The sequence below is a fragment of the Rutidosis leptorrhynchoides genome, chromosome 2 (genome assembly GCF_046630445.1).
Source record: "Rutidosis leptorrhynchoides isolate AG116_Rl617_1_P2 chromosome 2, CSIRO_AGI_Rlap_v1, whole genome shotgun sequence".
NCBI lineage: Eukaryota > Viridiplantae > Streptophyta > Magnoliopsida > Asterales > Asteraceae > Rutidosis > Rutidosis leptorrhynchoides.
This window is the reverse complement of record NC_092334.1, coordinates 635,485,701-635,500,774: the sequence shown is the minus strand read 5'-3', so window position 1 is coordinate 635,500,774 and position 15,074 is coordinate 635,485,701. Positions and strand designations below refer to the sequence as shown.

General features: G+C 35.2%; 2 protein-coding genes across 2 annotated transcripts; both read left to right on the top strand.

The window, feature by feature from the left end:
• The first annotated feature begins 1,204 nt into the window (after window positions 1-1,204).
• On the top strand, window positions 1,205-1,786 carry LOC139893665 (histone H2B-like). The gene has a single exon (XM_071876840.1). The coding sequence runs from the start codon at window positions 1,259-1,261 to the stop codon at window positions 1,685-1,687; it is 429 nt and encodes a 142-aa protein (XP_071732941.1). The 5' UTR covers window positions 1,205-1,258; the 3' UTR covers window positions 1,688-1,786.
• Window positions 1,787-5,524: 3,738 nt separating this feature from the next.
• On the top strand, window positions 5,525-11,020 carry LOC139893664 (protein BTR1-like). The gene is made up of 8 exons (XM_071876839.1): window positions 5,525-5,706; window positions 6,600-6,835; window positions 6,912-7,018; window positions 8,084-8,277; window positions 9,108-9,184; window positions 10,131-10,226; window positions 10,296-10,357; window positions 10,578-11,020. Exons 1-8 carry the CDS (start codon window positions 5,613-5,615, stop codon window positions 10,717-10,719), a joined length of 1,008 nt encoding a protein of 335 aa, XP_071732940.1. The 5' UTR covers window positions 5,525-5,612; the 3' UTR covers window positions 10,720-11,020.
• The last annotated feature ends 4,054 nt before the right edge of the window (window positions 11,021-15,074 follow it).

The following is a 15,074-nucleotide window of genomic DNA, read 5'->3' as shown; positions in this document are numbered from 1 at the left end:
ATCATTGTTAATATCACTAGTTTATAATAATGAGTAGTAAAATATAGAGGTCAAATACCTCGCAATGAAATCGATGAATGACGTGTTCGTCCATATGGATTTGGAGCACCTCAACTGGTAACGAAGGTCTCGCTATCATGCTTCAACGTAGTGACTGGAGTTGAATTGAAAGATCTGGGCAAGGCTGAGTATAACGCTTGATTTGATTGCAGGTCAGACTATCTTGCGATCGTCACAAAGTGTGTTTTAGGATTACAAGTCATTTCTAGTTTAAGCTTGAGAACATTGTTCTTCATTTAGCCTTAACTAATCACTAAGTCATTTCTAATAGCAATTATTGTTCTAGTGATATTGACTTAAGTGTGTTGGTACTTGATGATCATACTAAGGATATCTAGATAAGAATTAAGATCACAAGTTGTTGACTAACACTTATGTGTTATGCCTAATCTTGGTTAATTTGTCATTAAGATGTCATTAGGCGTAATTAATCACAATTAGTGTTTTTATGACCAAAACTCAATTGAGTATGGAGAAGGCATATATTCTAAGCATGTTGAGAAAGTTTTCATGAATTATAGATGTCGGGAACTAGTCAAACTTTATTTGGTCAAAAATGGTGACAGAAGAAACTGCGGTCGCACTGCGGTTGACCGTGGTGGCGATCGTACAACTTGTTTTCAAAACTGCGTTGCAATTCAGTTCACGGTTGACTATGCGGTCGACCGTACCTCGACCGTGTCAATTCAGTTCACGGTTGGCTATGCGGTCGACCGTACCTAAGACAAGGTATAAGGATAGTTTAAGATTATTATTCGGGTTCGGGCATGAGGATGGTTTTGACATAATAATAAAATCTAGTGAAAAAGAAACAACAACTTATTTTATTTATTTATCGGTGTTAAAAATGTTAAGACTTAAGTGTATTAGTTAGTATAAAAATTAAAGTTTTATCGTGAAAATAAACTACTCCGTATAATCATCATCTCAAAATTTTCAATATTTTCATCTCACCGCCAAAAATCTACCCCCACTTTTAGAAAATTTAAAAACCATCTCAATCCACCGTTAAATCCCACCTCAAAATCCAACGGCCACAGATCACAATCCGCATCACCCAAATCCAACCAATCCTATCACTTCTCACAAAACCCTATAAATACATCCCCACCAACCTCACCTAAACCCACAACTACAACATCTCCCCTCTTTTTAGCATCAAATCAAAACACTCACACAAAATCGAAGTTTAAACACAATGGCACCAAAAGCAGGAGCCGGGAAGAAACCAGTAGCAGAGAAGACACCAGCAGCAGAGAAGACACCAGCAGAGAAGAAACCAAAGGCCGAGAAGAAGATCCCAAAGGACGCCGCATCAGCCGATAAGAAGAAGAAGAGGCACAAGAAATCAGTGGAGACATACAAGATTTATATCTTCAAGGTGTTGAAGCAAGTTCATCCAGATATTGGTATTTCAGGTAAGGCAATGGGGATTATGAACTCTTTTATCAATGATATTTTCGAGAAGCTTGCTCAGGAAGCTTCTAGGCTTGGAAGGTACAACAAGAAGCACACGCTTTCGTCACGTGAGATTCAGACTGCTGTTAGACTTGTTCTTCCTGGTGAACTTGCTAAACATGCTGTTTCTGAGGGTACTAAGGCTGTTACCAAGTTTACTAGTGGTTAGGGCTTGTTTAAGATTTGATGTAAATCTGTTTCTGTGTTAGTTATTTTGTGATGTACCGGTTAACTTTTCGTTAATGAAGATGTGATGTTTTGTGTTTTATTGTGATTTTAATTTTAGTTTATATCTGATTTGTGTTTAAGTAATGCTCATATTAACATTTGTGTAGGATGTGTCTGTTCTTTAAATCTTTGAATACATGTATACTCCGTATCATTTTATGTTGTTACTGATTTAAAACGGTAATTTTACAAAAGTTTTTTAAGTTACCCCAATTTGACCCATATGTTTTTGGGATGTTGAGACCGGTTTGCACACATCATGTTGATGTAAGATATTTTTATTAATACGAGAGAGTTAGAATTGAATTATTCAGTGCAATTGCGGGTGATTTGTATGCCACCTCGTTCTTTTTTGATTATTATTGGTATCCTGCTGGTCCTTAAGATCTTTAATTTCAAACTTCTAGATGCAATAATCAAGGTTGAATATGAACCGTAAGTGGAGTGATTTTTATAAGTATGATACTTTGATTTGGCTCGTTTAATTGATTGAAAAGTATGGCTTTATTATCTCCTCCGTGTTGAAAGAGGGTTGTATGGATGTGATGAAATGGATGATGGGTTCTACAGACTAACTGATTATAGTGTAAGTACTGCTTGGAATGATATACATTTGGTCAAACATGCGTTTATATTATGGGTTAGCTGCTAGCATTTGGATGTTCGGTATAAACCTAATTAATAGTTCTTTTGTTATCAATGATCTGGCATAGTATGGTATGGTTTGACGGGACTAATTGTGGTGGTTTTGATGTTTTTAGCATTTCAAATGATGGCTGTTTTCAATTTCATTGGAATGTGGATAAAATAATTTGGTCATCTGCTGTTCCTACATTATTCTGCTGCAGCAGTTTGTTGACTGTTCTAAGTCAATCTTTGTATATTGTGAGGATGCAATTGGTCCTATATGCTTGATGGAACCTGAAAACTTTATGGATGAAAAAAGTATATTGTTAATATCCTTGTGGCAAAATACGGGACTTGATGCACTAGGTATGTCTTTTATAGAAATCTTTTGACTTGTCCTGTTTGACCACTATAGCTGTTTTTGGTCACTTATGTGTAAGAATAGTTGCTGTGATTTGGTTATCTGGGGTATGATTGGAATGGTCAATGGTGGTTCTTTTGAGTGTTGTCTGTTTGGGAGTTTGGTAGTGGATGACTGTTTTTTCAGCGCTCCAATGTCAAAGTCGACTAATTTGTGTCAATGTAAAATATCAATTGTTAGTAATATGCTTGTGAAAGTTTCTGGTCTTGGTTTGGTTAATGGTGTAATGGGGTAGAAGATTTGTAGCAATTTGAAGACGGGTAGAGATTGAAGATTCGAATAACAACAAATCAGTTGAGGCTACGATGTACGGTGAGGTAAGATATAGACAGTTATACCTTCGAAGATAGGATGCTTTGAAAGCATTACTTTCAAAAAGGACCTCATGGTGTTCGAATGGAAGTTAGGTGCTACTTGTACTCATACATGCTCTTCTAATGACTTAAAGCTATTTTTGACATCTATTACTGTAGTAATATTAAATTATTAATCATTTAGCTTCTGAAGATAGTGGGTTGACACAATTGATCCTTTGCCTAATCCTAATTACATCATAATCTCCGTCGAAATGTATGTATAATCTCTTTACTTCCTAAAATAACTAAAGCGCCCGTTAACTTAGCGGTCCCTGTTTACACATTTATTATAGTCGTACATTTTAAATTAGCAACATTACCACCATATAGTGACACCATATCCCGATATCCCAGTATCCCAATATAAGACAATAAGACAACTCCATCTATATGTCAAAGTGTGACAACCTCATTAAAAACTTCAAGTCCATACGGAGTAGTTTGAGCTGCCATTTAAATTCCGTTTATCTTTTAGCACCAAAATTTAAAGATTGACGTGAATAATTTACAAAGATGTTTGATTTTCCTCATTATATCACAATCCATCACTCTTTTCCTATAATTTACTAAACTTGTGCATATCTATAATACATAATCCTCCAATACATAAATTTGATAAAATTCTCAATATACTAACGCACATTAGATATAAGACCACCTCTAACCAGACGTTTCTATGCTCCGTCAGTCCTAGTTGGCAACATCTGGCGAAATCTGACGGCCCCTAACGGGGCGTCAGTTAGTTCCTCCAAATTTCGTTAGTCATGGGGGTGATGAGCTTTTTTCATCCGTGAGTTCCTCCCTCATCCAATCACATAATTTTTAATTTTAATTAATATATATTTATTATTATTAATTAATTTTTTCCACCCCATTTTCAATTAGATTTTACCACATTACCCTACTCAATATTTGACACAAAAAACTGACACATGCCTATTCACAGTCAGTTTGCACTTTTTCTGTACTTTTTAGCGAATCTGCCTGTAATATCACCGTGAGGATTGAAAATGGTCTAAATGAAAGCGATTGACTTATGTCAGTGGTAGTTTACTAGTTACTACAACACTATAATGTTTTTTCTCTTCATATACTCACATCAGTATGAGTTAACATTTTTTTTCCCGTCTACTGTTATCGTGGCTAAGTTTATACACAATGGCAACATAGTTATATTATCAAACGATTTTTTATACTCACTCCCTCCTAATTTAATACGGAGTAGTATAATATTTTTATTTAGATTGTTTTAATGTTTTTATAAATAGATAAAAATAATAATGTAAAGTTATTTTATACCTTTACTTTGTGAATCTAAAAAAATATATGTAAAAAGTCATGAGAAAAGCTGCAGAGTTAACACCTAACACAAAGTACAATGTGATAATTACATTTCTTAATATGTGTATCTTTTATCTAGGGACTAATAATTATTAAATCGGAACGGATGAAGTAACGGACTAACTTAATAAATGTTATTTCTACTTCACTTAAAATAAAGCCAAAATAAGGTGACAATTCAAGTTAAAACCATCATTCTAGCCATCCATTATCTAATAAACACTCAATCATGACCATCCATTTCCTTTACTCCCCCTTGTCACGTGATTAAGCAATTTTTACGACTTAAACTCTCTAAAAAAATTTTTCAGCAGCAACGCACAAACATATCACATTCCCACCCCATCGTTTATTAACAAGGTGGTAAAATGCCATTACCATTATTATTACAATTACTATTCAGTGGCGGAAATAGGTAGGGACAAGGGGGGCATCCGCGAGTGGATTTGCAATTTTCAGTATAAAATTTTTGAATTTTTCGATTTTGTCCCCAGTGAATTTTTTTTTGCCCCAAAGCCTTCATATTTTGCTCCAAAACCTTCAAATTTGTCCCATCACCTTCAAATTTTACCTAAAAACCTTCATATTTGATCTAAAAATCTTCAAATTTTGTCAAAAACCTCCATATTTTGCCCTAAAATCCATATTTTACTCAAAAAGTTGCTACGTTTTAAAAAAATGCGTCCCGATTAATTTTTTTTTCGGTTTTCGCCACTGTTACCATTGCCATTACCACTTAACATATTATATATGTATTCAATTGGAAAAATGAAATTAACATAATAAAAATGATAAAAAAGCATTGGCAACTTACAATTCTATATATTCATGTAGTTACTATCAAGAGTTAATAGACCAACAATGATGTTAATAGTACAGGGACCATTTTAGCGAATCACTAAAAGAAGACTGATGAAGGATGGAGGCGGTTTTTCATGGTGTTAGCAACTTGAGTACTCCAAACTGCATCGGTGACCTGACCTCAGGTAACAATAATACTTTACTTCCATTTTATATCTACTTCTCTCTATATCTATCTGTTTTTGTATCAGTGAGCTCATTTGAAACTCGTATTTATTGATCTATTTACATCTAGAACTGTAAACCACGCACCAAAAGCTATGGTATCACCTGATTCCGGTTACGCGTCGTCGAATGACGGTGCTGCTCCGGCGAAATCTTCGCCGCACAATCAAGAGCAACTTCCTCCTTCAGGTATTGTTAATTTTATTATTGTTACTGTTAATCGATATCGATCTCTGACCTCTTTGATCTGCTGTTTTAACCTAATTCAGCATATGAATCTCTGGCTTGTTAGACTTAGAAGAGTTGATATGTTTTCATTAATTGTGTAGTAGTTGGTGATCATATGTATGTTAATTAGGCTTATAATAAGTATATGATGTTATTAAGATGTATGCATTATTGAAATTAAATTTTAGGTCAGTGACAATTAATTGCTTCTCCGATTTTTTTTTTTTTTTTGTACGTTTTAGTTTTAACTTATTGATAGGATATATATACTTATACTATACTATAATATGGATTAATAGATATAATAGAATAGCACCTGACAATTACAATATTAAAATTAATATTTTATTTATTTATTTATGATTTTAACGACAACCCTAAGTGCTATCGTTAAGGTGCATAAAGCTCTTGTATGTAAGGGTTGTATATGGGATTTCCCTTTTGTATGTCCCGACTTCTCCTTTGCAAAGGCGTTGTCAATCCATATTTATTATTGCTCTTAGACACGACTTATACATGTCTCATTACTTGAACTTTCATACACTATAAGTGCTGGTGTATTAGGTGCTGATAACCGAGCAGCAGATCAGACCTAAGATTGTACAATGATAATCATATTTTGTAATATATGTTTTCTGTTTTTAATTTCCTTATGAGTTGGAAAAAGACTTATTGAGATGTGTGGTCGACTCCAACGTACGACATAGAGCAGTACTAATACACGTTGTGGTGTAAATTCCCATTTCTTTTTCTTTCTTAAATCTTCATCTGTTCACTCAAGATACTTGTAAACATGAGTTGTCACTGTTTCATTATGAGATCAACTAATTATAACATTTCATTACATGTTCTAGATGGTATAGAGACTACATATCTGAGGTTTCTCGCATCAAATGCTGAGGCTGGCTCAATCATTGGAAAGGGTGGAACGAGAATTTCTGATTTCCAGTCACGATCTAATGCTCGAATTCAGTTGTCTCGCAATTATGAGTATTTTCCAGGAACATCTGATAGGGTTATTATGGTGTCTGGGACTATTGATGAAGTTCTTGAGGCTGTCGAACTTATCCTAACTAAGTTGCTGAATGAGGTAATTGTTGCAACACATTTTGCATTTAGTAGCCTGTGTGATTGTAACTTACAGACTAATATGTGTTGCTGATCAGTTTTATGCTGAAGAAGGTGATGAAGGTGAGCCGAGATCAAAAGTTAGATTAATCGTACCTAATGGCTCTTGTGGCGGTATCATTGGGAAAGGGGGATCAATGATAAGGTAACATTGCTGCTCGCCATATTTGATCTATTACTTTGATAACATTGCTGCTCGCCACCTAATTGAGAAACATAATCCAGAATTTAAATTTAATGATTAATTTTTGGGTTTTGGTGCCAATGACTTTGTCTGATTATACCTCTTTTATATGCTATAGCCACGTGAAAAGTTTGGCAACAGGGTTCAGTAACCTACAAGCTTACATACCACTCCTTGTTATCATTGATTTTTGAGAGTGGTATGTTTTAAAAAGAAAAAAGCTTGTCCCTTGGTTGAGTTCAGTATATACTTGAATTTGTTTCATTTATATAATAATTTGTGGCCCTTCACGATGATGCGAAATACTAGCTTTATCGTATGTTTCATTTGTTGTTCAGTTATTTCTATCTTTCAAGTAAATAACATTTTATACTTATGTGATAGAGATCCATTGCAATGGATCCCTAGGTTACTACAATATTACTTGTTCTGAAAGACAAGAGATTGTCTAATCTTAAGCATATAGTTGATAATGTCATGTAGTTGCTTTTGGTCATTCGAGATAATTATCGTGGATTAAAATTAAACTGCAAAGAAAGCTAATTTGGAGTGTCTTTTGCAAAAAAATGTGTATGTTACTCAACTGTAAAACTTGGTATTAGGATGGTGATGTTGACCATAACTTATGGCTATATGTGTATAAATATTTTTCACAAAATTAACTGGCTTTGACACTACTGCTTTCACTAGTAGTTATTTTTTATCTTTTTCTACACCTTTTTGTTACTGTTCATCTATCTTTTTTATTTTTGTTTTCTCGGTTGGTAATTAACTTCTTTCTAAAAGTGCATTAGTTTGTATATGAGTCTGTAGTTTCTGATATATATTGTGTTCTTTGCGTCTCATCTTTTGATAATGAATGAGAAAAGCATGCTTCTTTATTGCCCGTTCCTACGCGTTGAGCATAAAATACTCTTACTGCTATGTTAAAAATGTCATGGCACTATATTTAACCCTATTGTTTGGGCATTTACTTACTCACATGTCAATGTTCTTATAACTTCTAGTTATATTTTTGCATCACAGGTCCTTCATTGAAGACTCTCAAGCTAACATTAAGATCTCCCCTCAGGATAACAATCATATTGGATTGAGTGATAGGCTGGTAACGGTTATTGGTACCTTACAACAGCTGATGCAAGCCATAAATCTGATTCTGTTGAAATTGTCTGAAGATATCTACTATGTACAATCCATTGGCCCCACATTTCCTTATGCTGGTATGCTTTCTTTTCTTCTTGAATCGATCCTCATTTCCTTGTATGTTGGGAGCTTCTTGAATTCGTTATATTCGATTTTGTAACACTAACTACAATGTTCCCATAACCATTTGTAATTGCATTGGAGCAACCTTAGTTTTATTCTTAGCAATTGACGATGGTGACGAATTCATGAGAAATGCTATAAATCCTACATTTCAGTATCATAAACGCTAAACGTGTTTCAACAGTGCTACACTATAAGTTTTCTAATCTAGGTTAACGCAAGACCTTATTAGGGATAGGTGACATATGGTAAATTAGTTAATAGGCTCATTATGGATGTTAATTAGGTATGGCCATACTTTCCTTGGTTATTTTAATAATAAAAAACGTAGCTACTATATACCAACATATACTTTATGGCTGGGTTAGATGATGGATAATTGTTATGTCGATATTTTGGTACATATAAGTATAGTAACTTGTTCCAAGAAAATAGGTTAGTGGTGACACTTTTATTGAATGATAACTTTTTTGTCGGTATTTGTAAGGAAAAAAATATGTTCTTTTTATTTGAAGAAATTTTGGGAATTATATTTTCTTATGATTTACAAAGTTATGATATAATATTACTTGCAAGATTAATCCTTTTCAGTCAAGATTAATCCTTTTCAGCCTGTTAGGAATAAATCATAACAACATCAACCTTTTCATTGGTAAACAACTTGAGTTTGCTACCTTTAATACCTTGCAATTCAGCTATGTGGCTCACAGAATGTTATGTTTACTAAACTCTATGTTATTAGCATTATATATGCTTGTTTAGAATCTATATTTCTGTTGTGCAGTAGCATACAATGGCCCCAATTATGGACCACCTGCAGTTGGTGGAAAGTTTCAGAACAGCCGCTATCAAAATAATCAGGTTATTAACTTTCTATTAACTCACCCTCTAATCATATTCATGCCACTAATAATAATAATATTTAATTGATGGCAACATCATGCTTTAGCGAATAATATATGCTGCAAAACACCACCAAAGCTTGGCTTGAGTGGTATGGGGGTGTGATCCAACTTGGGGTACCGTCAACATTGTCGCGAATTGGGTTTCCTCCTAATGCGTGTGTGGGTGACAAATGAGAGCATTCGACGTCGATATCGCCCTTCAAAAAGAAAAAAATATATGCCGCAAACAGTTGCAGTGCTGAATCTGTCAAGTAAAATCTTTTGACATTTTACTTGTAGCTTGAGGGGTAATGGGTCAAGATGGCCAGGGTTAAGGGGCCAAGTCTGATTAAGTTGACCTGCAAATGTTATTGTCCGTTTCCTTTTTTGTTTAAAAGTTGTGGAGAAAAATAAGTATTTCTAGAAACTCTTATAATTCTCTTAATCTTTCTCAATCCTACAAATGATATCTAATACATATTTATAGATACAAAGATGAACAATATGAAAGGTCAAGAGACTAATCTAGAAGCCACTATAATAAATACATAATTAAGCTATTAAATGTATATATAACAATTCTAACAAAAGTAAATTTTATCTATGTTTACGTACACAACAATTACAACTATGATCCAAAACTTCTACATAAAAATTATAGGAGGTTTTATGCATTTACAGACGACGGTCAACGTTCAATTTATTTGCTCCGCTCCTCTTTGGACCAATTTTTTTTGATAGAGGCAGTTGTCTTGTTTGAGGGAAAAACCCCCTAAATTTATCCATCTTATAGTAATTCGGTTAAATCGTCATATCTAATGCTAGAACTAATTTGAATTTCCATACTGTTCTAAGGTGTTCTGTTTGCAAACGCATGCTTGTATATTACTTCAATGTACATAAAACTTTATGGTGTATCACAGGAAGATGTCAGCAACTCAGTAACTATAGGCGTTGCGGATGAGCACATAGGGCTTGTTGTGGGCCGTGGTGGTAGGAATATCTTGGAAATTAGTCAGGTGAGAAATGAGGTGCCTCTATCTCTCAACACATGCATATATATCGTTTTATAACTTCTCTCCTTACAGATTAGCGGAGCTAGGATCAAAATCTCTGAAAGAGGCGATTTCATATCTGGGACATGTGATAGGTATGCAACTTCTTAATATGTCCACTTTTGAGCCGACACCCATTACCCAACTTGCACAACCACCCAATTCGCCACCTCAGTTGTTACTATACAATATCTTTCATTTAAAGGGCTCAGGGAGTGGGCTTGTGTTCCTCCATGATTATTCAAGGAATTATATTTGTTATATTTCATTGGGCGAAATGTGTTCGATTAATACAATCTTTATGGGCTGTTGCAGGAAAGTAACAATTAAAGGATCACAAAGAGCAATTCGTGTAGCAGAGGCGATGATAATGCACAAGGTTTCTTCAGCTTCCGCTCCACCTTCAGAACCAAATCCGGAACAGCTTTCGGTTGAAAATTTGTCAATCAACAACTAAAACTGCAATAACTTGTTCCCAATGTTCATCGCGGGTTTCCGTATTTCCATACCATATGCGTTGGGAGTGCGGAATTGACAAACCAGTGAGTCATCTTGATAAAACACAGATTTTGCGTGAGTATGTTCTAATGAGGGACTATAAAGAGGCTTAATATTATTAATATTATAGCTGTTATGTTTAAAAGTTAAAAATTTAATATTTGAATAGCTATTTATGTTTTTGTTGAGCATATGCGTGGTTGTTCACTTGTTTGCAAGTTTTAGTGTTATTTTATGGTTATATGACACTGACTGTGTATGTGAAACCAGAGCGGTGAGTTCTTCCGTTGAAACCTGGTGGGAATAATTGATAGTTTGATTTTGAGCATGTGGGTCCCGATAGAATGGAGAAAGTCTGTTGCGGTGAACAAGAGTTGGTTTGACAATTGACCATCTATCACCACACATTTAATTCCAGACTAGACCTTTAACCTACCAATAGGATTCCAAAAGAAAAAAGAGGTACTGTTCGAGAAAGAATATAGTTGGTTCACATTTCTTTAATTTTGTTGTAATTTACTACTTTATAATCACCTTTAGTAGCTTAGTTCCTAACTAAAGATTACTAATATTAAAAAAGAAAGTATCGAGTAAGTGATATATATTAAATGAGGTACTCTTTATGATTAAATCTCATGAACATTTTATTATGAATTAACTGCATTTTCGTTGTTCGTTTCCATAAATAAAGGTAGATGTAGAAAATTGTCATTCAATTTGACTGATGAATGATCATTTAATGCTTCACAATACTCCCTCTTGGATGATAATTTTGCTCCGTTAGAGATCAACTTGTACTGCCTCGTTAAAAATCTTACTAAAGAAAATGCAGTGGGAATAAACTTAAGCTAAGGGAAAAAGAGTGCAACATAGAGTTGGCTCCCCTCAAGTACACTCGTTGAGCTGTAACATTTTTTGAACACGCATCATGCCAATATTGTGCGCGTGTATTATGCAAATAGTAGTTGGAAGTGCATTGGTGAAAAGATCAACAAAGTTTTTGCTGGACTGAACATATCTCATTTCAATCTTGTTGTCCTTAATGAGATCTTGAGTATATGAGAGAAATCTAGGAGGTATGTTTCGTTCGTTCACTTTTAATATACCTTTCTTTCATATGTGCTATGCAAACAGCATTATCTTCATAGATATTTGTTGGACTTTTATCGCGTTCTAGTTCACAAAAATCAATAATGAGTTGTGTCATTGATCTTAACTAAATACATTCTCGAGTAGCTTCATGTACTGCAATCACTTCGGCATGATTTGATGATGTTGCAACAAGTGTTTGTTTTTGAGAACGCCATGAAATTGCGGTAACTCCATTTAGGAATACATATCCAGTTTAAGATTCAGCTTTATATGGATCAGATTAATAACCTGCATCTGCACAACCAACTAAATTTTATTTTGAATCGTTAGAATAAAATAATCATAAATTAGTAGTTCCTCGAAGATATCGAAATATGTGTTTGATCTCATTCCAATGTCTTTTGGTAGGAGCTGAGCTGAACCTTGCCAACAAATTAACTACAAAAGAAATGTCAGGTCTTGTACAATTTATAAGATACATAAGAGCTCCAAAATAATTAGTAACCTAGCAACCATATGAGTACTTAATGGTTTTGCCTTGTCCATATTGGAACGTTTTAATTTTTTTTTCCGGTATAAGTTGTTTAATGCACAAGTAAACCATTAGGCATATGCTTAATTTGAAAACCAAGGCAATACTTGGTTTTTCCAAGATCTTTCATTTCAAATTATTTCTTAAGAAGTTGAATGGCTTCACTGATCTCGTTATTTATTCCTATGACGTTAAGGTATCGACATACACAGCTATGATCACATATCCGGATGTTGTATTCTTAATGAAAATACATGGGCAAATAAGATTATGTGTATACCCTTTGCTTATCAAGTAATCACTTAATCAGTTATACAACATGCGCCTCGATTGTTTTAACCCATATAAAGACATTTGTAATTTAATGGAGTACATTTCTTTGAGTTTTGCATTAGATGCTTCTGATACCTTAAATCCTTCAGGTATCTTCACACACACACACACACACACACACACACACACACACACACATATATATATATATATATATATATATATATATATATATATATATATATATATATATATATATATATATATATATCACTATCAAGTGATCAATATAGATAAGCAGTAACAACATCCATGAGATGCATTTCTAAATTTTTAGAAACTACCAGGTTGATTAAATATCTAAAAGTAATTACATCCATAACAAGAGAATAAGTCTCCTCATAATCAATTCCTGGTCTTTGATTGAGAATCACCAAGGGGTGGTGTGACACCTAATGTCATCCCTTAGAGGTCTGAAGTAGAGGTGCAGCTATACCCTAAATGGGTGCATCCGTAGCGTGAAATTCGGGAAAAAGTGAATCTCGCATGGTGTTGGTGAGCGATTATGAGCTTTGTGTCGAGGGGACTGCTTCGCTTTCCCTGTTAAAGAAGCGTGCGCGTGGGAAATCGTGAATGGATTATTCCACCTTGTGGACGATTGTGAGGCATGGAGTGCCAGTTCCAAATGCTTCATTAGAAGCACAAGGTTACGACTTGATTTCGAGGGTGTGCTAACTTGTGTTGCGAGAACTCGAATGTGTTGGATTTCCGAGGCCTTCTTAACAGACGGTCAAGGCGAGAGGCTCATCCGACGTTGGTGAGCGTATAGTGGGTTGTGTGACGAATTATGAACTTTAGTTAAGATGAAATTTCGTTGTTGACGGAATTCTAGTACATTAATAGCTTCCATGCTAGTACTAGGAGCCGCCTTGTGTAATGCGCAGTAAGGTTTAATGAAGAAAACCAATGTTGTGGGGTTACACGGGTCGATTGAAGGGACTGTTAGTGTTCCAAGAGTGATTGTATGGTGATATTTGAGAGTTCACCATGGGAAGGAACGGCCCGATTGTGGTGTTGGGAAAAGTTGGTTCTCGGTTTAGGGACCAATCATGATTTACCGGGGTTGACTTGGCTTGTTGCCATTAGTGGAGTTCCATTACAATAATATCCTTGTGATAGAATTGGAGCGCCACCGTAAGAAGTGCTCATTTAGGGAGTGTGACGGTTGTCTTGCTGGAATCGAGTTGCCGAATTGAGAATTACCGAGTGTAGTTTGTGGAGGATAAACTCATGCGCGTAAGAGGGTGTGCGACCGATTGAGTTGTGCAGGAGTGAGCCGTTGAGGTACGGGATATCATCGCGCCATGATTCCATCTTGATTTGGATTAATGCAAGACATGGTTCATGTCGTGGTGAGCCTGGTGGATCGCGATTAATGTTATAGTTATGTGCGTAGCTCGTTGCAGGATTGTAGCATGAGAGAGATTGGTGGGGATACATGGTGTTTCCGTGTTTCCTAAGTGGACATTTTGGTCATCGAGAGTACGAATTACTGCTTGATTGCGGTGATGCACTTTAGTGAATGTTAGCGAGTGGTGAGATCTTTGGTCTAACAAAAGAAGTTATAGATGTCAAGCTTAGTTGTGTTTTGTAGAATCGTGGAGCGTGGTTCCAAGTTGTAGGTAAGTACGTGTTAAGGCATTGAAGCACTTACCTCTTGGTAAATGACGAGGATCATGGGGACGTGATCCAGTTTAAGTGGGGGAGAGTTGTAAAGCCTGTTTCAAAAACAGCACAACTGCGCGTCACATAGTGTTTTTGCACACCGCGTAATATAGCGGGCAGATCAGGGCTGTTTTGCAATTTATTATAAACAGGGGACTTGTGTGCAATTATGCATGTGACGGGTTTTAACCCTTAGAACTGATCTGTAACTTTTAATTTCTTCCAAAAGCTTCAAGAACACTCCCTTTCAACTTAGTGAAAGAGAGTATAGTGAGAAAGGAAGCTCAAGGTTGAATAGGGTGCAAATTCAACCCATATTGGTGTCTAAGCTTCAAGGTTTCAGTTGTAAGCTCGATTTTGTGTCAAGGTAAAACCCTAATCCGAGTTTGAAGATTCAATATATGAAATAAGAGTTAGGGTTTGAGTGGGTGTTGGGTTACAAACCCCATTTTTTTTTATAAAATTTGGGGTTTTGGTGTATGATTTGGGTGTGTAAACCATAATGTTGTGAGTTTAGGGTTTAATGATGAATTTGGTAAAAATGGTTATGGAAATTGAAGGTAATTGCCAGTAACCTTGTGTTTAATGTCTAAGATGTTCGTAAGAACATGACGTTGGTCAAATTTTGGGTGTTAAAGTTGTTTTGGTGTCAAAACTAGTGTTTGGGTCAAGTTTTGGTAATTAAGTGCATA

What these genes read in the sequence shown, in the direction of transcription:
- LOC139893665 (XM_071876840.1), top strand. Translation starts at nt 1,259, where the DNA reads ATGGCACCAAAAGCAGGAGCCGGGAAGAAACCAGTAGCAGAGAAGACA.
- LOC139893664 (XM_071876839.1), top strand. Translation starts at nt 5,613, where the DNA reads ATGGTATCACCTGATTCCGGTTACGCGTCGTCGAATGACGGTGCTGCT. An exon ending in ATATCTTGGAAATTAGTCAG is followed by an intron (nt 10,227 to 10,295) that starts GTGAGAAATGAG and finishes CTCTCCTTACAG; the next exon opens with ATTAGCGGAGCTAGGATCAA. An exon ending in ATATCTGGGACATGTGATAG is followed by an intron (nt 10,358 to 10,577) that starts GTATGCAACTTC and finishes GGGCTGTTGCAG; the next exon opens with GAAAGTAACAATTAAAGGAT.